This window comes from Battus philenor, unplaced genomic scaffold (genome assembly GCF_028537555.1).
Source record: "Battus philenor isolate CCGP_79_NKW_IND1 unplaced genomic scaffold, ilBatPhil1.0.hap1 SCAF_10, whole genome shotgun sequence".
Lineage (NCBI taxonomy): Eukaryota > Metazoa > Arthropoda > Insecta > Lepidoptera > Papilionidae > Battus > Battus philenor.
In genome coordinates this window covers 13,463,535-13,490,941 of record NW_027181662.1, presented here as the reverse complement: position 1 = coordinate 13,490,941, position 27,407 = coordinate 13,463,535, and the positions used below count along the sequence as shown (strand labels likewise).

General features: G+C 36.5%; 1 protein-coding gene across 1 annotated transcript in view; it reads left to right on the top strand.

Annotated features, from left to right (window-relative positions):
- The first annotated feature begins 2,391 nt into the window (after positions 1–2,391).
- LOC137927160 (uncharacterized) overlaps positions 2,392–27,407 on the top strand; it is a 44,224-nt gene continuing 19,208 nt past the window's right edge. The window contains exons 1-21 of the mRNA XM_068770991.1: positions 2,392–2,545; positions 3,134–3,696; positions 5,173–5,458; positions 6,857–7,065; positions 7,809–7,948; positions 8,659–8,807; positions 9,069–9,274; positions 10,271–10,440; positions 11,299–11,444; positions 12,705–12,840; positions 15,548–15,701; positions 16,310–16,541; positions 18,135–18,262; positions 18,500–18,628; positions 20,223–20,370; positions 21,046–21,237; positions 22,105–22,250; positions 23,313–23,699; positions 25,663–25,756; positions 26,423–26,571; positions 27,154–27,264. Of these exons, the coding sequence (XP_068627092.1) occupies positions 2,513–2,545; positions 3,134–3,696; positions 5,173–5,458; positions 6,857–7,065; positions 7,809–7,948; positions 8,659–8,807; positions 9,069–9,274; positions 10,271–10,440; positions 11,299–11,444; positions 12,705–12,840; positions 15,548–15,701; positions 16,310–16,541; positions 18,135–18,262; positions 18,500–18,628; positions 20,223–20,370; positions 21,046–21,237; positions 22,105–22,250; positions 23,313–23,699; positions 25,663–25,756; positions 26,423–26,571; positions 27,154–27,264 (3,908 nt within the window). The 5' untranslated portion in view covers positions 2,392–2,512. The remainder of the gene's footprint in view (positions 2,546–3,133; positions 3,697–5,172; positions 5,459–6,856; positions 7,066–7,808; positions 7,949–8,658; positions 8,808–9,068; positions 9,275–10,270; positions 10,441–11,298; positions 11,445–12,704; positions 12,841–15,547; positions 15,702–16,309; positions 16,542–18,134; positions 18,263–18,499; positions 18,629–20,222; positions 20,371–21,045; positions 21,238–22,104; positions 22,251–23,312; positions 23,700–25,662; positions 25,757–26,422; positions 26,572–27,153; positions 27,265–27,407) is intronic.

Sequence of the window (27,407 nt, the reverse complement as noted above, 5' to 3'; positions counted from 1 at the left end):
AACTATTTTTGGTAATTTTGGATAAAAATAAATAATGACAATAATATGAGGTTTTTTTTATTTTTAACATTATCTATAGTGAAAAAGTCAAGATGGCCACCATTAAGGGTAATTAAACATACTTTGAATTCTATATTCAAAATTTAAAATTATGTTTTTTTTTTTACTAATTACAATACTTAATATGATGTACGATTATAAAGTACCTTAATGTAATATATGTTCAATTGTTTGAGAAATTAACATACTGCAAACAGGTAGGTATTTAAATTATAATTTACTTAACGAACTTTACGACTAATATGAATCAAGATGACTCATCGAAATAAACAATCAGAGTCCAATACTATTTTAGAATGTAACCATAGATAAAGTCTGTTATCTATTTACATATATTCTCATAATTGATAAACCATAAAGTATGATTTTTTAAATTTCTTTTGTAATTATCAAACTTGTTCAAATTATTTCAAAATTCATTATTTTTTATATTAATAACACCAAATACCGGTGAAGTAGTTACTATTTTTATACAAAATTTTAAAATTATAAATATTAAGTTCTACTATTAATGACAAAAGGAGATCGAAATACATATGAATACTGATGACTTTGTCTTTATGTCGCGGGTAGTATAACAAAACTCGAATAGTATAGAGACCGGCATTTGATTTGGCATGTCGGTAACAATAGCTAGTTCTTCGGCTATAATAGATTTTATGAATCGTAACCTTTGTCCATCATAATAACAAAGCTGTCGGAGTACTGTGTGATAAAAAGAATGCTTCACAAAGCTGACACAGTTTACCTTTTCCACAAGTCTTACCATTCTGCCTGATGTACCAAAGCAAACTTCGGGTATTACACATCACCATCATGCCACTTAACACTTACAAGTGCCTTGTCTTACCGTTTGAAACATAGAGACAGTTTTTTTTGTTCTACTAATAAAAAATAATTAATTTCCAGCCAGGCTATTTTCAATGTCAATGCTCTGTTTTTTAGTACATTTAGGTTTTCCTATTTATGTGAACAGCCCTTAATACTATTTCGATTGAGATGTTAAAAAAACGGTTAATTTTATAGTAGTTTGGAGTTTTTATAGTATAATCATATTTATTATAATCTGCCACCACATCTATTCTAAGTTGTTTTTGTTACATTCTGTCTTTGCATCAACCCTAAGCTTACGCCGAAGTTGAATGATTACTCACCTAGTGATCCCTGAACAGTAGCACTCAGGTCAACGCGGCGATAAATCTTCATAGATCGCTATATTCACTAGGTCTACTCTGGAAACGTGCTGACCGATTGCAGAAGGCCGTGCGTTCGCAGCGAAGGTGGAGACGGGAAGAGATAAATATGTATATATAAGTACTACTTGTACTTTAGGTACAGAGAACATTAGGTGGAAACAGATTCTCTTCCTAAATGAAATAAAAGACAAAGTTAATAAACAGCTGACTGTTCCATACTTTGGCTATGTATGCAACCTGCAAAAATAATATCATGAATGGTTCCCACAGTCGCGGCGTGTTAGTGGCTCGCTGTGGCATGTTGTGGCGTTGTTTAATATTGTTGTATAATAGTTTTCTTCACTTTAGGCTTTACTAAATCACTTGTCTTTCAAAAAGACGATTATTCTGTTTTCGCTGGAAGTAGGGGTCGGTCGGGACTCGTAGTTTAGAAATTGAGCTATAAAATAAGTAACTCAAGTGCGGCAGCTGCAGTACTATGCGCATTAATTCCTGCTCTCTGTGATTAAATAAAGAGTAAACTAATAAAGTGTAGAAAGGAAGACTATCGCTGTCAAATTATAATTGGCGACGGAATGCATGGCCGGATTGGCTAAAAACAGTTGGGGACTTTATAACTTTTAAAATAAATATGAAAATAAAAAAAATACGTTTTTTCACTGCATAGTATTGATGTTTTTATAATCCATGAAGTAATGTTTATATGAATTATTAAATATGGTGTAGATTCGATTGATTGATTAACGTAGAAGATTTAATTTTGCTGGTCTAATTATATCATTCTTAAATGATAATAATTGTTATTGAATTTAGCTACATAGAAAATTAAATTGCATGTTGATATTATCGCGTAGTTATATTTAAATTTTTCTTCATTAAATTTGATTTCAAATAGATTACCATAAATTATATAGACCAATTAAATGAACCATAGATACTATTATATTTATCTTTTGAAGTAAAATTAGGAAAATGTAGGCAATGTCACAAAATGATATTAAAAGAAAAAGCAGAAACTATTATAAAAATATGCAATAATCATACATTGTACAAGCAAAATGATAAACTAATTATGGTCTTCATAAATATCTGACTTTGACATTTAACCAAAAGATTTGACAGCTAACACAGCTGATTTCCAAAACAAACTCCTTTTCAATTTACAGCAAGTGCAAAACAGTGCAAGTTAGTAAAGGCTACAATCAACAAGTGAATTTAAAAAAAATATATATCACGATTTTTGTTTGCATGGTAATATGGCGACAATGGTCAAGGAAAAACGACGAGAAGTGCGTAGTAAAATATTGTAAACTCTTTGTTCATTATTGCGTATGTGTAATACATTTAGCATACATTTTGATGCATTTAAAGACATCTGTAATTAGTATAATTTCTCATTACCTTCGATATTTATTAAAGTTTTTTCGAACGACAGTGTGTTAATATTATTTTTGATTTTTATTACCTCGAATCTTTACTTATTCTTAACATCAGAAGTTTACAGATGTGGATAACGATTCTATTTCTCTATTATTAAAGATTATTTATGTACTAAAGAAATATCTTGCTTCCAAAAATAATCTGAGGTCAATTTCTACCCATTAAGATGTTTTTGGAAGAGCAGGACATAATTCTTTTAATCTAATTGTACTCTCCAGACCAGTTTGCCTTTCTGTTTGGTTAAAATTTATCTTTATCCTATAGTCAAATTATCTGAAATCTGGCCTATGGGATCACATTTATCATATTATAATACATTTAATTTAATATTCTTTTTTAAATATCACATAAATTTTTAACAAAAATTAATTTAATTTTACACATATCAAATATATTTAAGAAAGATATAATTTATTAAAGTATGACAATCATTTTAGAAAAAGAAAACAAAGGAGAAACGGATAAAAGTTTCGGAATCAGAAGAATTGGAAAGTGAGAGTAATGTAAAAATAAATGAAGAACCTAAAATTATAAGAAATACTGATGGAATACATCAAGAAGTTATCACAGAGGCTACATTATTAATAGATAATATTACATCTGACACAGTACCAGTAGAAGAAGTAACTCAAGATGAAGATCTTCAAAACTTTAATTCAACTGTTGAAAATTTAAGTTCTAGATATAATGAAAGCCCAGGGGAAGCTTTGTATAGTGATCAAACATGTGAAAATACTGATGAACATGGTATCCCATCAGCTCCATTATTTGATGAAGAAACCAATGCAATTCCTGCTGCATATAACATTGAAGCAGAGGCTCCTGTTGCTGAAGTTATGCCTAAAATACAATGCATGACATTACAAGAAGCAATAAGACTCTTCGGTGGAATGGAAATTAATGAAGTAAGAACAATTAGTGAAAAAGAAGAGAGCATTGTAGAGGCGGGTCCTGTAAGCGGCCCAGAGCATCCGCTTGTGGATCTGTTAACAACCTTCAGGTAGAAAGATATGTAGTACAAGTCTTATATATATGGTAATTAGTTATGTATGTAAAAGCTTTTATACCTGTTTTCAATGAACTAGTAACCATAAAGTGATGACCAATAACTTCTGGAAGTACAAAGTATGTAGTGGCAAATGATTTAACAGTAAATAATTATAATTTGAAATTATCCACATTATAAAAATGCTATCTTTATCATATCATCATAATGTTATATATTATTTCTACAAGTGATTTTTATAGGATGTACTTACTTGACAGCAAATGATCTATACATAGATCACTTTAAGGCTTTTTACACCAATAACCAATCAAGGTGTATATATATATATTAGTTAAACGGATTATGTTTATAGAAGATTATTTTTTCCAACAAAGGATATTACTGTCCTTTAAATTCAAGTGGACAATATAAATAGATGTATATTTGTGTCTAAAGAAGTTTTAGCTAATTATTTATTGAGGCGGTTTTAATTAATCATTTGTGTCTGTTACACAGATAATATATAATACATGAACGAGACAACATATTTTAGATTAAGTTAGCTAACAATAGTTAAAACTTTATAGATTTTATGTGATTTATGCGATTTATCATTATCTAGAAGTAGAGTATTAGAAACAGAGGACAGTAAAACCAAAAAACCAGTTCTATTGTAAATCTAAGGGGTGTGTGTATGTGTCTATTTTTTATAGCCCCCCGTTTGGGGACATCTCATTCTCCTCTACCATGGTAAAACTAGGACTATTTATAAAAATAAAAATCATCACTGATTATTATCATTCTCACGCTCCTCTCTTATTCTTCTAATATCTTCCATTCTTTTCTCTTTTTTCCTTTCACCATCTTACATTTATTTTCTTACCATTCCTTTCATACATTGCCTCACTTCCATCATCTTTTTAGCGGGATCCGAAATTTACATTTTCATTTATTACTATGGCTGTGAGATTGTATCACAGTTTATAATCACTTTTCTTTTTTTTGTTTTATTTAAATTATTTCAAGGCCTTTGTCCATTAGTGGATACCCTATGATTAAATTGACGATTATAATAGAATTTGTAACAAATTTTTTATAAAAAATTGCTTTTGTTGTTAAGGCTACAATTCTACTTTATATTACCATTTATTTATATGACTATATATTAAAATCCTAATTAAAACTTTATGTATCCTTTTGAGTGTTTGTTCTTCATCACCACTGATGGACATAGGCCTCACCTAATGTACGGGTAGAAAGGGGCCTGCATCTAGCCTCTTCTGAGGACCTCAACAAGATCATCTGTTCAGCTTACTGGCGCGTTCCGGTCCGTGGTCGCTACATACAGAACCTTAAGGCTTCTGCGGCCATTTCTTCTGTGTGACTGCCACTAACTTCCTAATTCTTGTTTGTCGTATTCTGTAAATACTCTTATTAACTTAAAAAGAACCTCAAAATAATTTATTATACATTTAAGTTATATTTCAGATCATCTTTAAATGCAGTGGAGCGCGCAAAAAACACTATAAGTCAGGGATTCGTACTGGAAGAGAAGTCGAGAGCAGCTTTATGGAAAATTGAGAGACGTCAAGTGTTCATGTCACAAGAGTGCCCACCTTGTGCGAGGACTGTGCATTTAAACTTAAGTTACGTGCACGCTGAGTTGCAGAAGGAGAAGATTCCAGCTGCTCGCATGCGATTAGAATCCTTAGCGCGTGAAGTACAGGAGTCATTTTGCCATCACCAACATTCAGCACTGCTGGCATATTGTCAGGCAAGTATCAACTTTCATTATTAACTCTTATCAGAAATGAGAAGATCCACAGAGAATTAAGGGCACCAACGTAACTTGTAGAATTGTCCGTCAAAGTCAAAATTATCTTCTATGGGTGCTTTTAAATTGTCTTAATACCAAATGTTTCATTGACCTACGAACATCTGTAGTGGCAGTGCAACCGTACTCCGTTGAAGGTAGAAAAAAGTTAAAGATTTTCCGAGAGAGTTTCTTAAAGAATATAGGTTAAATATTTATAACACGCTATAATAACACAGAAACACAATTACATTGAAAAAATTAAACTAAAGACATGAATAACACTAAATAGAATTTAGTATTAAACCCAGGATTATTTAGTATAAAATTCATTTTAATCGGTATAATTGATGTATGTCGCAATAGTGTGAAACGAGTTATAACTCTATGGCAATAACAATAAAACCTATTATAGTGTGAGGGATTTTAGAATCCTCTACCGGCGCTCAAGATGGTGTATGTCGTCCGTCTCACTCATTCTCATCCCGGATTCTTTCAATACAAATATACTTTTTATTTAAAAAAATATTTCAGCAGCAGGAGAAAGGCTTTCACCGAAAAAAAATCCAATAAGACAGATTCGAAGTGGGCTGCATCCAGTTATACGGCAACTTACACTAAAAGAAATTAATTCTTAAAAATAATAAACAAGCATTTATTCTTCGGACTTTATTTATTTATATTTATTACGAAGTTACATTGTAGTGTGTAATAGGAAATTATTGATAAGGTTCTCTTATCAATTTTACGCAGCCACTTGTTTTAATGTCCTGTAAAAATAAATGATGCGAATGATTTGTTACATATATGTATATACTTCGTTTATAATGTTAATATAATGGTATCGCTTCTCACAATAATTTTAAACAAGTTGTCTACATACATACAATGTTAAATATAGGGCAAAATGTATCCTTGACAAGAAGAGTGATTTACGTCTTTTTGATCTTGGATATCCCATGATCAACTATATCTCTCTTTTATATATTTAACTCTATTAGCTCAGTACGGCTCAGAGGGGGAATAAGGCATAAAGTAATGAAAATGAGAATTGAATGTAAATAAAAAATCATCTTTTCAGCATTTTATGTCTTTGTCTTAAACGCCCATGCGTGTGATGTTGTCGTTTCGAAAATCCTCAGTTTACAATTTTTATACAAACATGCAATAGCTGTCCGTCTCTCTCTTTTACGTGTAAATTGCTTCAAAATGTATTAATGCTTAGTTTCAAAATGTATGTCACATATACTGTACCAGCCAATTATTAATCGAATTAAGCCTGACGTTAATTAATGGGACCTCTATGTATGTGCCTTTCCTAAGTATAAGAAGTTTTGTTTTTAAATTACTTTTTTTTAGATAGAAGAATTGGTATACGAAACGATACGAAGCAATAAGGGTGAGATTCGTGAAGCGCTGTCCCTGGTGCTGCAAGCGCTTAGATTGGCCGACGACAACTCGCAGGCTTACTCCAGCTCGCTCCGACAGTGGGCGGTTGTATTAACAGCTTCGTTGCTTGATAACAGAGACCTCAGGCATTTAATATTTCTAATTCATCATTTATTCAGGTGATTATCAACTTTACTCTGAAACGAATTATGATTAATAATATGATCACTTTTTAAAAACGCAGAGCTTGGTCTCCCATTGGAACATTTAAAGGGCGCGAAAAAGCTCTTTATTTTTAATGCCACCGAAACCGCTGTACCGCGCCCTAGTACACCGCGACGTGGCGGGGGCCAAGGAACAAAGTCGATAATCTCCCTCCTCCGTTTAATCGCGTCTAAGGTGCGGTAAAAATAAGAAATTTTAAATTGTTAACTAAATAATATCAAAGAACGTGGCGAAGGAAGAAAAGCGATGCGTGTAAGGATAGTCTATGAAAGGAAGAGAAAAAAAATGTTCTGAATAAAAGAGGATGTAGCAATAGAAATTGTGTTCGTGCGTTGAATGGGAGAGGAAGAATGAAAATAAAATAGTACGAATGAAAAAATATTGCTAAATAAAGTCCTTGTCCTAAACACGATACGGTCTCGGATCGGTATCTTTATTTTACCAATATTCCATGATATTAATAAATGTTGATTAAAGAGATTCATTAAAATAGGTATAATGTTACAAGTAATATGATATGTTGAAGGTTAAACAATAGCTCTTTATAGTAACCTAAACAGCTGTACCACTCCTTAGGTATGCGCGGGGTGAGGAGGTGGGAGTATCGCTCGTTCCGTTCTTGCCTAAGAGGCGGTGCAGCGGTTCCGGTAGCATTAAAGTAGAAAAAAACCTTTTTAATTTTTTGTTTTATAATTAGACAAACACGTTCCGTACAATGGGCATCACAAGTGATACGCGTGCAAGTCACTGACCTGAGCAGCGCGGCAAGAGTCATCGGATTGCTAGAGCTACTTCTGGCAAAACCTGGACTTGAAACGGCCGTGGAATGTACGGAAGGTTAGTAATAATAATAAGGCTTTATTTAATTCCATATAGATTAAAAAATAATTTAAAATTTTACATAATAATTTTAACCAAAGGGTAAAATCCTACTCCAAAGCTTTCAATTTTCTATCTTTGGCGAATTGGAGCCACCTGCGACCTGCTGTAGCCACGATCTGTTCAACCCATCTGGCATTAGGTCTACCTCTCACTCTGGTACCTGACGCCAGGTGGATAGTAATCTTTCTAATAAAAGCAACCATTCTATCCTCTCGGGTATTATGAAAAAGAATGTTAAACACGTATAGAGTCAACTCTACCAAGATCTTGTGGATGGCATCTTAAGTTTCTCTAGTTGAGACCACGAAACAGCTCGTACAACGTCCAACCAGGATGTAAGTCTGCTTTCTACCGGTCTCCTCGGAAATATCTGGGAGACGGGTCGTAGGACATTCAGGTGTAAATATCCTACGGCCGATGTAATTATGATGATGATCCCTGTAAAGTTGCCATCATTAGGATTAATTCATCACAAATGAAGAGATTTGTAGATCTTACTTTTAAATGTGCAGAGACGATTGTGTAATGGAAAGAAATGGTAAGATGTAAGTGTAGTAGATGTTCTATGGCAAAAATTATGCTGGTGAAGGTGAAGAATACACCATTATAAGATATACAGTATGATGTTTAGTGATTAATTTTTTTGAGAGTTTTTACCTAAACAGATCTGGATGAGGCGTGGGAGGAAGTTGGCAAGAGAGGTGAAGGAAGCGCAGTGAGTGACGGCCGTTTGCGCGAGAGAGATGCTTTGGCGCTACTAAAGGCTTTGCCGCTGCGACAACTGCTGGCGAAACTCGCTCTTTTCTCAAGATCTGTAAGTAAAGTTTAATTATTAGAAATTATTTTCAATTTAATTGTAATAATTGTATGACTTCATTTTTAATTAAACGGAATAATCTGTTATACTATGGTCAAAAAATAAGGTGAAATTGTCATTAAAAACTCCCGTACATTAGGAAGGTGTGTTAATATTATTTGCTTTGTTAGTAGGGTCTTAGTGTTCCGACCACAGTCAATCTTGGTAATCTATGAGGAAGGCGTAATCTCTATTTAATTAATACAATTAATTGTTCAGGACATAAGAGGCACGCAGGAACACGAGTGGGGTGACTCGTCAGGAGGTCACGGGGTTTTGAAGGCTGCTTGTGGAGTTCGAGCGCTGCTTAGCGTACTGCAGCGGGCGATGTGTGTGCATGCGCAGTATACACGCCTGCATCGTGCACTGCAGACTCTGTGCGTGTGCGCATTGCATCTACTAGCCGCGCTACATCTGCGCTCCAGGTAACATGATGTGTTTGTTACAAAATATAGTGATGATTTATGGTACAGCAGCAGTTGGTAACCTTAAAATAAAGAAAATAGAATCATTTACCTACTGATATTGAAGTCACAAGAAAAATGTGAGAAAAACATATCTTTAACATTTATTTTTCCAATTGTTACAATAGACGAAAAATGGCATTGACAAAAAAAATATATATTATTAATTTAGTCTTACATATAATTTATAGTAATGCGTTAAAATCGCCAGTTGAAGAATCGGGTATAAAAATATATTTGTGGGTAAAAAAAATTAAATCTAGGAAATAAAACGGGAAACATTCCTAATATGAAATGAAATGTAATTGTCTCTTCTGAATGGAAAATGATTTTGGCGTGGTCATAAAAAATGTATTAAAACTCAAGACATGGTCGTTTGCGACGGAGACCTATGCTTTATAGTTGGGTTATATGATGATGAAGGTATTGAAACATGGTCTCTCAGTTCTGATCGCATTCGTAAGCACAGTTACTCAAAGAGTTATTGGGGTGCGGGGCGAGGCTTTCCGTGATTACTCTACGAGATTTACTTAGGAATATAGAGCGGTGGTTTGGTAAACAGAAGTGGCCACGGACAGGCATGCGCAGCGTGGGACGTTCCCCCCACAAGGTGGACAGATAATATATTTAAAAAAGTCATAAAGCGTCCTATGTCCAGTAGTAAACGTCCTACAACCGATATGATAGTTCAAACCAAAGCTAACGTTGATGGTTCTTCATAAACATAGGTATAGATCCCGGCATTTGATTTGGCACATCTAGTAGACTAGTTACTTACGACAAAAAAATCGGCTGCGTTTTGTAGAGCATTGTCTACGTTGAGGTACTATTGTAGTTAGCGAGGAGGAGGTATGTAAACAAAAAATCTGGCTTAGATTTACTCTTTTTCAATCCTGAACCTTTTGCTCGTAATATCAAGGTTCACTTCTACAACCGGTCTGTACTGACTGCACACAGGGCCTTCTATCACGAAGATCTTCATGCCAAGGTACTGGCGGAACTGGAGGCGAGTTTCGTAGCTGGAATTGCTATGTTCAACGTTGAGGAGTTCCACATGCTTCCAACCACGCTCCTGAGTGACGGCGCTGCCAGGGACTACTGCGTGGAAATTATTCAATCTTTACATGGTATCTTAATTAGGTTTATGTTTTAAGACACGGGGCCTACCTTGAAATTAACTTATTATTTTCAAAATATGCATGATTTACAATTAATTTACTACAGGTATATAACATGGACATTTTTACAGGCTCTTGATTGCTTGTCTTGTCCGACCAGTTCTGTTGGAAATCTATGAGAAGGCCACGTCCAGTATTGGACGCCTTATTGTTGAAAGGATAATACTATGACCGTTTAAGAGTTGAATCCGTAGCGTGATTTCTTTTGTTACTTTTCACATCCTGCTTCCGTATGGCAGTGTTTACTTTATACATAACGGCGCGGGGCACGTATTGTAGGGTTAGGTGCCGATCTCGCACCGGCGCGAGATGTATACGGACCAACTTTTAAGAACCAATACGGCGCCGGCATCGCGCAAAGTTACATGCCAACATGGCACTGAACGTTTTAGCTTCGTTGGAGAACTATTGGCTTTTGATTTTCTTTTATAAATTAAATTCATTTGCACCTGCAATGCCAAAAAACGCGAGACCAGGAACTGATAGAGAGAATTCTATTCGCAGTACCGGTCTCGCGCCGGTGCGTGATATTTTTGATTTCTTATTTTTGATAATTGCCTTATATGTGCAAAAGGTATTTAATTAACAGCGTTTGAATCATTTTTAAACAAATAAACAACAAAAAAGAAAGTTGGTTTCTGACTGACTCTCACGTTCAAAACACTGGCAATGTATCTTTATCTCTTTCTAGTCCAAGTCGATATATTGATTGACACAATGTAGTTTTATTTTATCTTTGATTCTGTTGCATCGAGTTCCTCAGTTGGAAATGAAATTAATCGATTAATTTGTAATATTTACTTCCAGACTACAGTCCACGGTGTATACCATCGCTGGGCATATCTTTACCGGAGTCACGGTGCGATGCCAGGGTTAGGAACCTCGTGCAAGTGGCGCTTGATAGAACAGATGATGACGAACTCACGAGGACGCTTCTTGAGTTTTTATGCCAGGTATAGTAAACCAAATATGTGAATTGAAATCTTCTTCAGTCTTAGTATATCTCTGTAACAGGCATTTCGAATAAAGAATCAAGAAAGATTTTGTAAGGGTCCTCATTTGATATCGTTGGTGTTTCAGAACGCATCCTTTTTTAAGTTGGTGCAACTGCACTTGTAGCGTCATGTTGGTAACACTAGTTTTAAGTTTGCTCTACAAACTGTTGGGAAAATTCTTTGCATAATATGTGATCTGATTTTGAGTTTCCAAACTTAGGGCAATTCGATAGTGGACTTGATAAGAGTTTATAGGGGGAGGGGCGGGCGTAAGAGTTTTAGCAAGTTATTATATATATCCGTATTCTAAACAGTTTTGTATTGTTGTCACCCAGGGATTGCTTTTGACGCTTTCACTTATGTTGTATTAATCTCTCTATAGCGTTATTTTTCTTTTTTTTTTAAACGTGGATTGATCAGGGTAGATACGGCGAAAGTAGCCTCCCCCCCCAACTTGGACAGACGACCACGAATTTTCCAATCGATCCGGAAATCTTGGGGAACGGTTTATATTCAGCAGGTATCTTAACGCTGTAATGATGATGATGGCCGATTAGTGAAGACATGGAGCTGCAGCGTGAGTTCTTTTATCACCCTCCACGTCGCGTTCTAGTACAGCAATTAGTACTGACTTTATATTGGATCTGAAGAACTGAATCTCCACCCTTAGATCCTCGGGACAATAATTGACTGCTTTACAGGATGATGTTTTACCGCCATGACGTCCATGTGGGAAGCACATGTCCAGCTGTGGACGTCGTACAGCTAAAATGATAATGATGATTAAAAGAGATTTTTGTTTTTTTTTGTTACTTTGATACATGTATGGCATTTAAGCCCCATAAATATAGCGACATGATGAGTTAAGGCTTATGCCATAAATATTGTAAACAATATGATATACAGGATGATTTATTACAAGTGTAAAACCTGTAAAGGTAAAAATGGTTTTACGTCTATTTGCGTACACGCTATATTAAGTGACCACTCTGAAATGTTACATTATTTATGTTTTGTAATCGAAATTAACAGGCCAATAACTTTACGCATTGCCTGCAATACCATATAGTGTGTAATCATTAAATTTAATATGAAGTTATGTTAATTTTTAAACTACTTTCTCTTACTATATAACCATTACGTTATATCTTATGTCACCATTTAAAAGCCCATATATTTTTAAACAAATAATCCTGTATAGTTGTCTTATGTGTGCAGACGGCTGTCAGACGAAAGCAGTTGTCTTGCGGGAACCCTTGTGGTGTTGCGGCCCAAGAAGGTCTACCGCGTGTGCTGGCGGTGCACCCACAGCTGCATACCACAAGCCTGCACATCTTGGCCGAGCTGAACCAAGGTACGCTTAGCATCGCTAACTACAATAATACAACTAATTAATATAAGTTTCTTAACCCTTTTACTGCGCTGCGTTCTTTTATCTCGAAAACCGCGACGAAGCGCTTTTGCGCTGCGAGTTTTATTTTTTTAAATTTATTTGTGTACACTTTTTTGTACACCACAGACAATAAATAGAGGAAAAAAAACAATTCATATGGTACAAGAGGCGGTCTTATCGCTCGAGGTGATCTTTAACAGTCAACCTTTGTGTGGATATGAGATACATGAAGGTGGGGGCAGTTTATGGTATACATACGTACATAACTATACACACATACATATATACAAACGTTTCTCTACAAATGTATATATATAAACGTAAATATAAATACATACCTAATAGATTCAGGCGTTATCTCGCGGCAGTCCATCTTAATTAAGAAAGGGTCTAATATATAGCTACTTTCGCTATGCAGGAGTAGCCATGCAATGAAGTGCACCACCCGCCAGCCCGCTGATAAGTTGACCAGTGCCAACTCTTGTTGTTTGGCAAAGTTGACTCGGGGTATTGGGCACTGGTCGGTTTAATATCTCCTGAGAATGCCCCATCGAGGGGTGAACACGTGTATAGTAGATTAACGATGGTAGTTGTGTTTCGCATTGTTTGCCGCACGCGCAATTATCGGCGGGCTGGCGGGCGGTATACGAGGGTCAAACTGAAAGTTCTTAGAAAATCAAAAACTAAGCATTCTAGCAAGTTATTAGTTTTATTATAACTTTTCAAAATAGCGTCCATTTACATCAATACATCGCTGCATTCGATGGAACCATTGAGAAAAGCACCTTGCCCACTCGGCCTTAGGGGTCTCTTCGACGGCGTTTTGAAACGCAGCCACTGCTTCTCCGGCGTCCATAAAATGTTTTCCTCGAAGTTTTTCTTTTATTTTCGGGAATAAATAAAAATCGCAGGGTGCGAGGTCGGGGCTATACGGCGGGTGACCCAGTAATTCCACGTCTGAGGTCGCCAAATAGTCGATCGTTTGCCTGGCGGTGTGCGACGAGGCATTGTCGTGATGAAGGAGGATCCTGCTGCGAGGTCGTTTCTCTCGAACTTTTTCCAAGACAAGTGGCAAACAGTTGTTAGTGTACCACTCTGCATTAACCGTTTTCTGATCCTCTAAGACAACTGTCGCGTAATGACCTGTCTTTCCGAAGAACGAGGCCACCATCTTTTTTCCAACACTTCGACCTCTCTTCACTTTAGTTGGCAACTCTTCGGAAGGAAACACCCACTGAGCAGACTGTCTTTTGGTTTCCGGATCATAACAGTAAATCCAGCTTTCGTCACCCGTTAGTATGTCGAACACAGCATTTGAGTCACCTCCGTTAAATTTTTGGATCATTTCTCGGCACCAATCAACACGGCGGAGTTTTTGAGCCTCCGTCAAATTATGCGGTATCCAGCGGGCACAAAGCTTCCTGACCGCTAAATGTTCATGGAGGATTTTGTGCACTTGACTCATACCTATGCCTAGACTTGTCCGAATCTACTGATAGGTCACTCTTTTGTCAGTCTCTATCATACGCCGCACAACACTGATATTGTCTTCAGTCGTCGCTGTAGAAGGCCGTCCCTCACGCAAATCATCGGTGAGATTAGTTCGACCACGTTTGAATTCATTAAACCAGTTGTAAACTGTGGCACGAGATGGGGCTTCATCGTGAAAAGCCAATCGAAGTCTATCATAACTTTCTTGTTGACTTATATGACATCGAAAGTCATAAAAAATCATTGCACGAAAATTTTCTCGGCTTAAATTCATTCTGACGTGCACAGACAATTTTCAATTTGCCGCCAAATCGTAAAACAAATGACAAATGAATGAAATGTATACTCAATATTATTGGTAAAGAGTTCTATTTTCAAAATTTAAACTTATTTTTTTAATATAATGCTTTTAAGTTGCCAGTTCTAAAAACTTTCAGTTTGGCCCTCGTACTTCATTGCACGACTACTGCTGCATAGCGGATCATTTCATTAATATACACAATGATACTAGATAGAAGCGTTGTTGGAGTTTCTTCCGCTACTTTTTCCAGCGCTAACGCTTTTCAAAGAGGTAGTAGTGATATAAGCCAGGCAAGAACAACCAGTTAAGTCGAGGTTTGGCACTCGGGCGCCTGTCATTATGCTAAGCGTGTATTATTGAAAGACGGCTCAATACGAGGTCCCGTCTTGGGGTCACTTATCACTTAGTCACTTCATAGGGCCTTCGTAGTGTAAAGTAGTAGCATGTGGCCGCCCAAGTCAAGGCTAGGCTAGGCACACTCTGCGCCCTGTAACTTAAATCAAATCTGCAAATGCCACTTAGACTGCAGTGATATAAAAAATTCAATGTGACAATGACGTCATCACGCTTTCTTTAGTTTTATTTGACAAACTGGTCTCTAGGAAGATTAAAATAAATATAACCTGGTGGAATTTTATTTAATTTGATCACGTGACTTTTACCACGACGATACGTGACGACTCAATTTTTTTTTGGTCATTAAAAAGTTTTATCGATAATCATTATCGTCGTCATCATTCCAGCTATAGGACCGTCCGCTGCTGAACATGGCTTTCCCCCGTATTTTTCCACTAGGACCGGTTGAATGCAGTTTTCATCCATCATCTTCCGGTGACCTTAACAAAGTCTACTATAAAGTAATATTTTGAACCTCAGCCGAACCAGTAGATCAGAAGACGGTCAGCTACTTGGCGGTGCAAGAGTGGCGCCCTACCCTCGGGGAGGTGATAGGTGTGCTTGAAGACTGGTCACTTAAGTGTCCCCACCTCATCGAGCAGTTGCTGCTTCAGATGGACTACACGCCGCATCAGTAAGTGTTATAAACCATATGTGTCATTTATTTTTTAATTTTTTTGTTTATATGGTCCCCACTGTTGGAGACCTCTCGTTCCTCTATCTCGTGTGGGACAGGGACTTTTTATTTCTGGTAATTTATTCATATTTTTTATTATTATCATTCTTCTCTTTCATGTATCATATTATCTGTCGTACTGTTTCTTTCATTCTACAATTTTCCCAGTCTTTCTCTTTCATTCCATTAGCCACACATCCATCCTCAACCACTACATTCTAGGTTTCCTTACTATTTTATTTTGCAATATTACATTTATTGTTCAAACATTTGACACATATTTTCTTTATAATTATCATACTATATTATACTGCTATTTTTGGTGCTACTATGTGTCATTTATTAAACACATACAGGATGATTGTTTATACATGTTAAGCTTTAAAGATATGAATGCCATAGCTCATTTGTCAGAAAAAAAAATTGAAAAAAATTTGCAGCCAAAATGAATACTTCAAAGGTCCGCTGGCCCAACGTGGTTTTATCTGGTCTATGTAGTAGGAGACCAAACCGAAATCCGTGATGATTAATAATATATTGGGAATAAATAACTATATGTTCAACAGTGGAGTATCATTAGAAACGCAGCTGACAATTGGATTATGGCTATGCGGGTACATGAATAAATTTGGAGGCAACGTCGCCGAGTGGGCGTGGCTTGTGATGAGGAAGCTGTGCGTGCACCGCACATGCTGGGCGTTGCCGCTCGACGCCCCGCCTCCGGACCCTGAACCTCCAGACTTGTTCTCGACCACCTTCGCGCTTCTTTCTACGAACTGGGGACATTCAGTACCGTTGGTAAGTTTATTTAATATTGTAGACAATAAACTTGTTTAGGCCAATTTAAGCACTCTTACCGTTAGTTAAGTTAGGAACTAAAACTAAACACCTACCTATAAGTAGAGGCCGGCGACTTGCGATCGCAAGTAGCAGATTCGAATTCCAGGATATTACAGGATCTTATATGTAATCCACAATTTGTGCATTATATTTTAAATTTTCTTGGTGGGATGATTAGGTATGTGTTATCTTCTCAAGAATTGTATCTTGATACATTTGTGCCCATGTTTTGATACCTTTATCTCCTTCATATCTAACACCTCACCAAACCATAACTGAAGTCAGATAATGCCCACGTTGTACTCTGATGACTAATTGAGAATGTTTATAACAACTTTCTCCATAAATACGATCATTTTGTTTGACCTCTCTTTGCGTATTTCTTAAGTAGTTTTGATTTAACGTCCCTATTCTTTATTTAAATTAAGAAATAACCAGTGCGTGTCTTATAGGCTACAAGTCGTAAGTCATTTTTTAAAATACGCGACACGGTTCTATCTTTGTCCTGAAAAAAAGTCTTTTATTTTAGGATAGGATTTATTTAAATTCTTTTCTTCAGAGCTTTGATCGCCTTTTTCAGACGAACACTACGTGGGCGATCAGATCTTTTTTTTTTTTAAAAACAGAGGATGTTTCATTGTACCTATCAATAGCCCGGTACACAAACATTTGACTATTATCAAATGTATGGATGGATTTTAAAAATTTGTTTTTAGAAACATAGTTACTTTATGTATTGCAATCATGGAGTTTCGGCTTAATCACCCTACTTCATTTTAATATCACAAAACATTTAACAATATATTTGCGGGAAAATAAGAAAACATTAAAGTCATATAAAAATGACAGATTCCAAATTCAAATTTGTAATATTTTGTTTGTTTTTTAATTATAACAGTATATATGGCCAGAGTTCTGGTTTCTCATGTAAAAATATGGGATCACTCAAGATATCCCAGTCTTGATTCCAGGTTAAGTTAATATTATGTTACAAGTTTCTAGATTTAGATAAATTAATCACGTGATGAATCATGAAGATGACCCGTGGAGGGGTGAAACACGTGTTGAATAATTTAGCAGTGGCGGTTGTGTGATTCGCATTGTTTGCCGCATACGCATTTATCAGCGGGCTGGCGGGCGGGCGGTGCACTTTGTTGCACGACTACCACTGCATGTGCGGTATTGGGTAAATATTGGTCCTTTTCTTACTTAGGATGGACTTCCGCAAGGTAACGCCTGATTCAATTAAAAAATTAATCACGATCCAAAACTAGAGTAATAGGTAGTGAGGCATAAGACAGCATTATTTCTGTAATTATTTGTTAGTGAACAAAAAAAATTCCAAAGTCCCTCTAGGGTTACACGTACACTAGCATAAATACGCAAGTATCAAAGTATTCTGGTCTGAAAGACGCTGAAACTTGTGAAATCATTTGGCCAATGTTACTTACGTATTATGAAATATAAAACAACTTTCTTACTGAAAAGTTTCATATGAATTTGCAAGAAAGGTTTCTACGCAAGTATAGATGAACAAGGTATATTTGGCAGATATGTTCGGTCGGGATAAAGGCATTGTGCGACTTGGCTCGCCAGCGGCCCCAGGAGGCTGCACATTGTCTGGGCGCCATGATGCGAGTCATGCAACACTCCCCCGAATCCGTTGCGCTCACGCCTAAGTAAGTTGTGTATTTTTTTATTGACCCTTATTTACGAGTGTCCCATAAATCAACGTCAAAACAAAAATAGACAGTATTTCAATAATTTTAAATTTATTCTTATGTACAGGTGTCCCATAAATTAACTGCAATTATTAATGTAATTTCATTCTTGATTGCCAATAAAGACAGGTAAAAAAATTTAAAAAAATTACGTAAGTACAAGGGTGCAATATTATAGTGATGTTACATGTGTAGATTTACGGAAGTGTTCAGTATTCTACTGGGCACAGGTCCGTCGCTAGTGGCGCGGGCGCTCGGCCGCGGTGGACCATCGGGTGCTGATCTTCTTGAGAGAACCCTACTGAACCAGCTGACTGGGTCACAGTGAGTATATTTTTTAATACTATGTGTAATATATGCGCAACCCGACTACGACACTCGCGCATCTATTGTGACTGTGCGCACTATTAATTATTACAATAGTAAAACTGTGTTTCATTGATACAAGGAGACGCGAAACATTACACTACGAACAACTCATTTCACGGTCGTTCGAGAACCAGCCGGCTTGAGGGAATAGCAAACCACCGATGATTCTAGATTCTTCCACCACTTTTTTTCTACCAGCGCTAACACTTACCTAAGTGGTGATAATATTACCCATGTAATAGCAACCGATCAAGTCGAGGTTCGACCCACTCGGTTGCCCCTGAACCAGTCTCTCTATAGAGAATCCTCCCAATCTCCCACTCATTGAACTAGTGATTATTAAAACTGGTTAAAAAAATCCAGACAATTATCCTATTAGATAGGATATATCCTATTAGAGCTGATACAACACTTAAAATGATTTTTCAATAGGCACCAGTTTGAGACTAGTTTAGTTTAATGTCATACATAAATAAATATAACAAGAATTAGCTCAATCTTTTAGGGTATATATTTTTTGTGATAATTATTAGTAAATATGATACTTATAATTAACTTGTATATTAATAATCCTATTACAGCGTTAAGGATTTTTTAAAGATTTATTAAGGATATTGTGAAAGCCAACAAAGACAAGCTGTCTTAGTTTATTACAGGCTTTTATTAGATCAATTTACCTTTGGAACGTCGGTAGTTTTAAGATGAAGAATGTCATTATAGGGGGAGTTTTATCTAATTCTAGTTTCTTTAAAATTAGACTCTTCTGGTATTCTTTTAATATCCATAAGTGTCCAATATAAATAAATAGAGAAGTTAAATTGAGATTACAAGAGACGTATGAGAAGATAGTTGGATATAGACGATATAAATCACACTGCAATCAGAAGGATGTCAATGAATACCAGTATAATGATGCAACGTCTTTCTACAATAATGAAAAGTAATTTATATGTTATTCAAATTTTTAAAATGCTTTACTCGATGATGTTCCGTTCAATTTTCAGAATCGAAACATTCGTGTTAAACTACCTTTACTAGTTTATGGTTATGGACTTACTTTTGTACAATGTTTTGTTACTTGAAATATGTAAAGGGTGTCTACATCTTACACTCACATTAGAGCGATGATTATGATAAACTGTAACAGTGCCCGACTTGAATCTTAAAAGCAGGCAGATTACGCATCGGCATGTTTGAGATGTAACGGTAGCGAACTCCAGAAAATTTTCGTAAAATCAACGGAATGTGGAACTACACATTTGTCTTTTCGTTTTATTTTTAAAGATTATCTATATACGTTTGAGAGTTCCGTTTAAGAAAAGCGGTGACAATTTGGAAAAAAATTTTGATCACCGGAAAAGTCGCTGTAGTCAGGTCTGAACCACACTTGGTAGGACAGTATCCGAAACAACATACACTGCTGAAGACCGGCACAGGTTGGGTACATAAGCTCCCAAAACTGGGTCCAGGTCACGATCCTCAGGTGTTAAAGATGCGATTCAAAGAGAAGGTAACCGTTGCCAAAAAAAAGTTCTCCTGTGGTTTATAGGTCGCAGTATGTTGGTGCGCTAAATCCGTGGCTGCGTGGGCTTTGGGCACCGACGTTGCCCAGCGCTGCACGTGCGTTATTGGATATGGGACTACGCGCTGCGAGGGACTGGCCTGCGCTTGACGCGACCGTAGCCATCATGCTACAGGTGTGTATATTTAATCTGTTTGTAGCTTTAATAATTCTATTATACACTATCCAAATATTGTAGTAATATATTTTTTTATATATACACGCCTTTTCTAGATTCAACAGTCTTGACAACTAGAGAGGGGTGTTTTAATTTACTCGTATTGAGTTTCGCACAAAGTGACAAATGGGCTATTTGTTTTTATTCATATGGATCAAAAGCACAACTAATATTTATAGAAAATGAATATATATTTTAAAAAAAAAATGTTAAAACGGAAATTATACATTTTTACGAGTTTTTTTCCTATAAGAATCTTCACTATGACTTAACAAAAATATGATAATAAATACCCTTAATTGTTCTAGCTGTTCACGAGTTTTTAGGATATCAATACATTTCGTTTTAAATTTTTATTTGCACAGTATGTTTGGTTGTAGCTGTAAAAGTGTGTTTTTTTTGTCAGTAAGCTTAAATAATAAGCTAATGTTACGTAATTTTTTTTCGTGCCAAATTTCGAAAACGCTTTTTTTACCTACATTTTTATTATTTTATGTTATAATTTCTGAAATCATTGATTTTTGGATAAGATATATCATAAATTAATTTACAGCAAAGGAGCTGTATAGTAACTTATTTAATATTTATAATTAATCACCCTGTGTAATATAACTAAAAGAACGATAATTCAAGGGCGGGAATTCGAAAGAGTTCGTGACGGATGCAGTGCGGAATGCTGCGCATGCGCCGCTGTTATGCGAAGCCGCGCTGCGAGGCGCCCACGCACGCTGCGAAGTCACCACCCACACGTGGCCACGCCTACTCGACGCTCTAGCTCAGCAGCGGGCCAAGGGTCAGAGAGTTCACGTCGACAACGCTCTTAAGGTAACATCTTACGTTATGCGTTACATGTAACTATGAAATCTGCAGAGAAGAACCAAGGTCAATGATGTGTCCCGAAGAATTGCTCGTCTGAAGTAGCAGTGGGCGGAGTATACCGCACTTGCGACCACAAATCTTGATCCTGTAGGTATGCTTGCTGGACGGATGACTTAGTCAAGGGTCAAGGTCGCGAGAATTTGCTGAATGTAGGCGACGCAAGACCACTCATCGCTGCGATCTTTAGGGAAGACCTATGGATTCCAATGGGTGTCTATCAGCTGACAAGATAATGATCAGACTTCCAAAATAATTTTCAAGCAAATATATAAATGTATGTAAGGTATTAGTGTTAATATTATATATAGTACATTACGTCAAGTATCCGCTACTTGCCGTTTCCCTGGTTATCTTGAAGTTGTAGGATTTTTCCTAGAGCCGGTCGGTCTTGGAGATAACAATACGAAGTCTTAAGTTGAATTGTGTTTATTCATGTAAGCTTAGACTATGTTTATACCGATTTAAAAGAAAACAAAGCCAATCACAAGTCGAAAAGTATAGTAGAGCGCTCTCTTTCGCTCGACGTATATAGAGAATTATATTTCTGTGGGATTCCCCTTTTCGATGCGCTTATGTTGACGTAATGTAGCTCATAAAAAGATGTCTTGAGTGATAAGACCGCCTATTGTATAATTCTATATTACATGTAGTGTAAAGAGAATAAAATAAAATATTGTAAAGTTCATAGAGCTCGCTTGTATCTTATATCGATTTTTCGTTGGTTATAAATTATCGCGATTTTAATCGATTTGATATCGATAATACAACAGTGATTAATTTAAGTTTTGCTTAACTTCACTGGTTGACCGACAGCAAATTGGAGCATTAATCAATGCGGAAGAGCTGGTGATGTACCGTGTCGCGACTGCAGCGCTATCTGCGCCGTGGCAGCATCCTGCCCATTTAACACTTTGGAGGCTGTTCTTCCATTTATACTTGCAGCGCCCACCTTCCAGTCCGTGAGTTTTTACCGGTTCTTTTGACATTTTTATTTATTATTTCACTGTTCATTTTACCTACCCGATTGGAAATACTTAAGGCTGAAAGGAGAGAATAGAAATAATAAATAACTATGTGAAAAAATAAATTGCCCGTAAAGTCCCTGTCCCACCAAAGTACGAGAGGCCCCCAATAGCGGGGGCCATAAAAAAAATACTTAAGGCTTCAGTCAGTTGGCAACTGAAACTACGGAACTGCGGATTTGTTTGTTTGAACTAGAGTACTGTGGGAACCAGTAGCTGGGAACCAGCACCATCTACGTGAGCAGAAGATACTGGTCATAAGTGTCAGATTCAGTCAAACGTCGCACATGTTCGTGGGCCTGGTCATTTTTGTGATGGTGGATGTTCGTAAGAGCGACCGTTAACGGCAGCTTGTTGACTGGCAACCGGCAAGTTACCGCAGTTCAGATACTTGCCAGCTCAGCGAGAGGTATATGCTAGATAATACCCACCGCAGCCGGGTCTAGTTTAGACTAGATCTCGTGATGGGAATCAGGAAGTGACTGTGCTAATAGAGCCAGCTTATCTGGATGATCCTGAGTCAGGATTGAATCGTTAGTGCGTTAATGGTGACGTACGGAAAGCGAATGCCCCATACAACTCCATCAACTGCTTGGAAAATCAAGCAGTGCGCACGCGCACGGAGCACTTACTTTAAAAAGTACTGCTGTTAGGGACGATGGAGGCAAAACCTTCCGTAAATAGGTTTCTGCCCTCGGGTTTACTGTACTTATTGATATAATTAAACGGTTGGGAACTTTAGGGACGGTATAATCAAAAAAATAAGAATACGTTAGAGATGATTTGTCCAATTTACATATTCGTATGTTTGTTTTACCAATCAATCAATCATATTACCGATTTTTATACAAAAAACATCGTAAAAATTTACAGTTTGTTTTAGTACTCTACTATCATATATACATTTCGATTTACATCGTTAAATGTATATATTAATTAAAAGTATTTTTATAGCGGTCGTAAGCAACTTCTTATAATTCTTCTACGATTTTTTTTAAGGCAAACAGCTACAGCGCCAGTTGGTCCACTCTTCTACAGCGGTATTATAAAATCACGTGTTCTATCACAACTCAAGAAACGTCTCCAAGACACCATAGGCTACCACCATACGCGTTCGGAGCAGCTTAAATCTGAAGTGACCACAGTACAAACGCAACAAGTCGCCACTACCAGTAAAGATACCAAGACGACACCGAGTACAGAAAGTAATTTTTTTCCATCACTAACCATCACCGATTTCACTGGAGAAAGGAGTTTAAGCGATTCACAGACGGAATCATCGGACGAGGAATCTGAAGAAGAGAGAGAGAATGACTGTGCAGTGGAGTCAGCGGTCTCTTTGCAGGAGAAGTCTCACCTTTACTGTTATCACATAGCCGCGGAAAAGTAAGTCCGTTTCTACTTCTTTTTCTTTTTGGTCTATAGACGCCTTTGCAAGGCATAGGAGTCTCCTAGAAATCGCCATGAAGGATAGTTTTGCGCTGCTTGCTTCCAGCGAGTTCTAGCGATTTTAACTATGTTATCTAATAGATTCAGGCGTTACTTTGTGGAAGTCCATCCTAAGTAAGAAAGAGACTAATATATAGCTTCTTCCGATATGCAGCAGTAGTCGTGCAATGAAGTGCACCGCCCGCCAGCCCGCTGATAATTTAAATATTTGCCGCATGCGCATTTATCAGCGGGCTGGCCGGGTGGTGAATATTGCACGACTATTGCTACATAGCGGAAGTAGCTATATATTAGTCCCTTTGTTATTTAACTATGTTGTTGATCCATTTAATGAAGTGCCTAACCAATAGCTTTTTCCCGCTCGTGTGGTTGAATAGAATAAACTACCACCAGTTCAGAACACTGATCTGTTGAGAAGAGCCTTAACAGTTGCTCTTTAAAAGGAAATTTAACAATTTTTAAAGTTAAAATTCTAGTAACAACCATGAAAAATAGGAGTAGACCACTTATAATAATAGTTATTCCCTGTATTAATACCACGTCTATCACTGTTTTTTTTTTTTAATAATGTTGGAGGTTTTTGCGGAAAAACAAAACATTATTGTTGTATGTTAGCAACAAGTTTATTTTTATTACTTGTATTTATGTGTATGTGACAATTTTTAATAAGATTTTACATTATAACGCGTAAATAATGTATTAAATGACATATTATGCTGTTTTCTATCTAAGCTTATCACACTAACTTACTTTTCCAAGATTAACGCATGTCATCACGGTACAGATGTGTAGTTCGCGACCTAAAGACTAGAAACATATATACCTTTACAAAAGATACAATGACTCTCCAACTCGCGTGTGTTGTAATTGTATCTCTATATCTTTAAGCTTAAGACTCAATTTTCTTGATGAATTACTGCTCGTTCACAGTTAGAGAGAAAGAGATGGGCTTATATAGCAATTTACACGTAAAAGAGAGAGACTGGTAGCTATTGCATGTTTGTATTAAAAATATAAACTACGGATTTTCACAACGACAACACCACACGCGCGGGCTTTATGACAAAGACATAAAATGCTTCATAAGAATTTTTTACATGTTTAATTACGCCTTACTGAATTCTTAGTTTGTGCTAAAAGAGCCGAAGATATAAAGGATATATCTTTTAGTCTTATCTGCCTTATTCTCTCTATTAGCCGTACTGAGCCATATGAGTTAAAGATAGAGTGATATATATCCCAAGTTCGAAAAGATATAAATCACTTGTCAGAGATACATTTTCCCCATCTCTCAGCTTCACGGCAAAATTTATTTGCCCCTTTTCATACTAGAGTTATGCGCATTCGAATCAACAGTGTCGAATAAATTTTGGTTTACTTATCCATATACAGAATTCTTCACCTAGCTAAATCGATTTATAAGAATCTTGATGTGCTATATAGTTCGGTTGTCTAAATAAAAAAAAATCAAATAAGTTTATAGTTCGTTATAAATAGCTGCATGATGTAATGTTAAATGAAAAACGAAATAATTTAAGACAGGTTAGCCAAAATTTTTTAAATACAATGGTACTTCTGTTTAATAAATCTAATTAATAAAAATATATACTAAAACGTATGTATCAGGAAAATTTCAATTCACAGCAGTAAATACTTGTATTCCACTTTTAACACTTTTATAGGCCCAACTAGCATAGTTTCCACTGCACAACTTACCACATTGATGGTTATCGAACTACTGAACGAGCTCCCGACTTAATAATCAAAACACTGTTTCAACCCAACCACCCTCAATCCTTTTACTGGAAGTTGTCACAAAAGAATGACGGGGTCGAGTAGTGTTGCCATTTAAGAAAAATAAAACAACCTTTTATAAAATGATTACATATGTTTACTACAGGCTGGTACGTGAGTACGCGCGTTGGCTGAATGAGGGAGACAGAGTACGTGTGGCGTCTCATCACGCCGACATCGCGAGATTTATCTCCGAACAGGTATTAATACAATATTGATATGTTCATGGTAAAAGACACTTGAATCCCAATGGTGGGAGTTTTATTTATAAAAAAAAACATCGAAAGTGGATGCATTTAGATACGGTTAAGCAATATAACAATTAAAAAATTTGGTGTATCTACAGGTATCATGTTACGTGTCGTAAATCGTATTGTGAATGTTGCACACATTAACAAAATGATGTACATTAGCAAATAAATAAGCTAATGTTATACACACACTATATGTATTTACTTGTGTGTGCAATATTGTCTTATTTATTTACTGTTGTATATTAATATGTTTTATTTTAAGCGCTCTTTTATAACATCTGTCAATGAGAGGTTGTCGAAAGTGTGGTAGACATTTTTAATTAATAAACGAATGATTAGTCGCTTTTATATCTATATATCGAAGAGTTGACTAGAAGTGGCAGTAGGCGGGGCATGTCGCTCGTGCTATCAACGACATTTGGAGTCGAGCAGTTCTCGAGCGGCGACCATGAACCGGTAGATGTCGTAGGTAGACCCACCCCAGGTAGAACGACAATATAATCAAGGTCGCGGAAAGTAGACTTTACCTTACAGCGAGCTTCTATCAGCTGACATGAGTGAGTGAGAGACAAGAATTACGAAAATAATGTTAATGTTATGAGTTTGTTGTAGGGCTTGGACGCATCGTGGAAAAGCTCCCTCCCCGACTGGTTTCGCGCGGTGCCGCCTTCCGAGTCTCGCAATCTCCGCCCACCACAGCCGACGCACCTGCAGCGAGCTATTGGCCATCTGCTCAAAATACACGACTACTCAGCCACTAGGTTATATCATAAAAATTTTTTTTTTACAATTTGCTTACAAAGTCTAATAATCTTCGACACGTGTTTGATGTCTTACAGCTGGAATGATGATAAACCTACCCAAAATCCAAGGGTTTCACAAATTATAAATACCGCAATGATAATGTTACGTAATGTGGGTTCTGACTCAAAATCACATAACACTTGTTCACAAGGAGTTCTTTATTCACAAATCAGATGGTCACCCTACTTTAACACAAAGTATAATTTCGCTTAGTGCAAACATCGCTTCCAAATCGCTCAAGAAATCGCTGTCCAAATAAATTGCCTTAAGAACTTAATCTTATTACTCGGAAAACAACGTAAAAAGTTCTAGTAAGTTCGAGATAATACTCTGTTGAAATTTCCGAGAACCGAAAACAAAAAATTGTAAATAACTTCAAGATCACGCGTGTTCTTGATCCTAGGGTTCAGTGTTTATTGTTCAAAGGGTTCTGTAACTCGTGCTTTGTAACAATATGTTCTATTCGATAAATTCAACTGTGAAAGACTGTGGACTCCACTAACAATGCATGTTTTAAAAAAATCTATTCTTGCTTACAGACCCAGGATTCCACGCATCAAAGCTCTGCTGGAAGGCCATAACCTGGGAGATGCGCGGTCGGTTTATAACCTCGTCGACCAGTTTTTAAGAGAATTCGAGACTTTGGGAAAGTATGCTATTAAAAACATGTTTTTTAAGTATCCAGGGTGATACTAAATATTAAAATTGCTTAATATTTACTATCTGTCCTTGCATACTTTGTATTGCTAAAAGTTAATAGCCTGTCCTATTCCAACAGAGAAAAAATAATGTA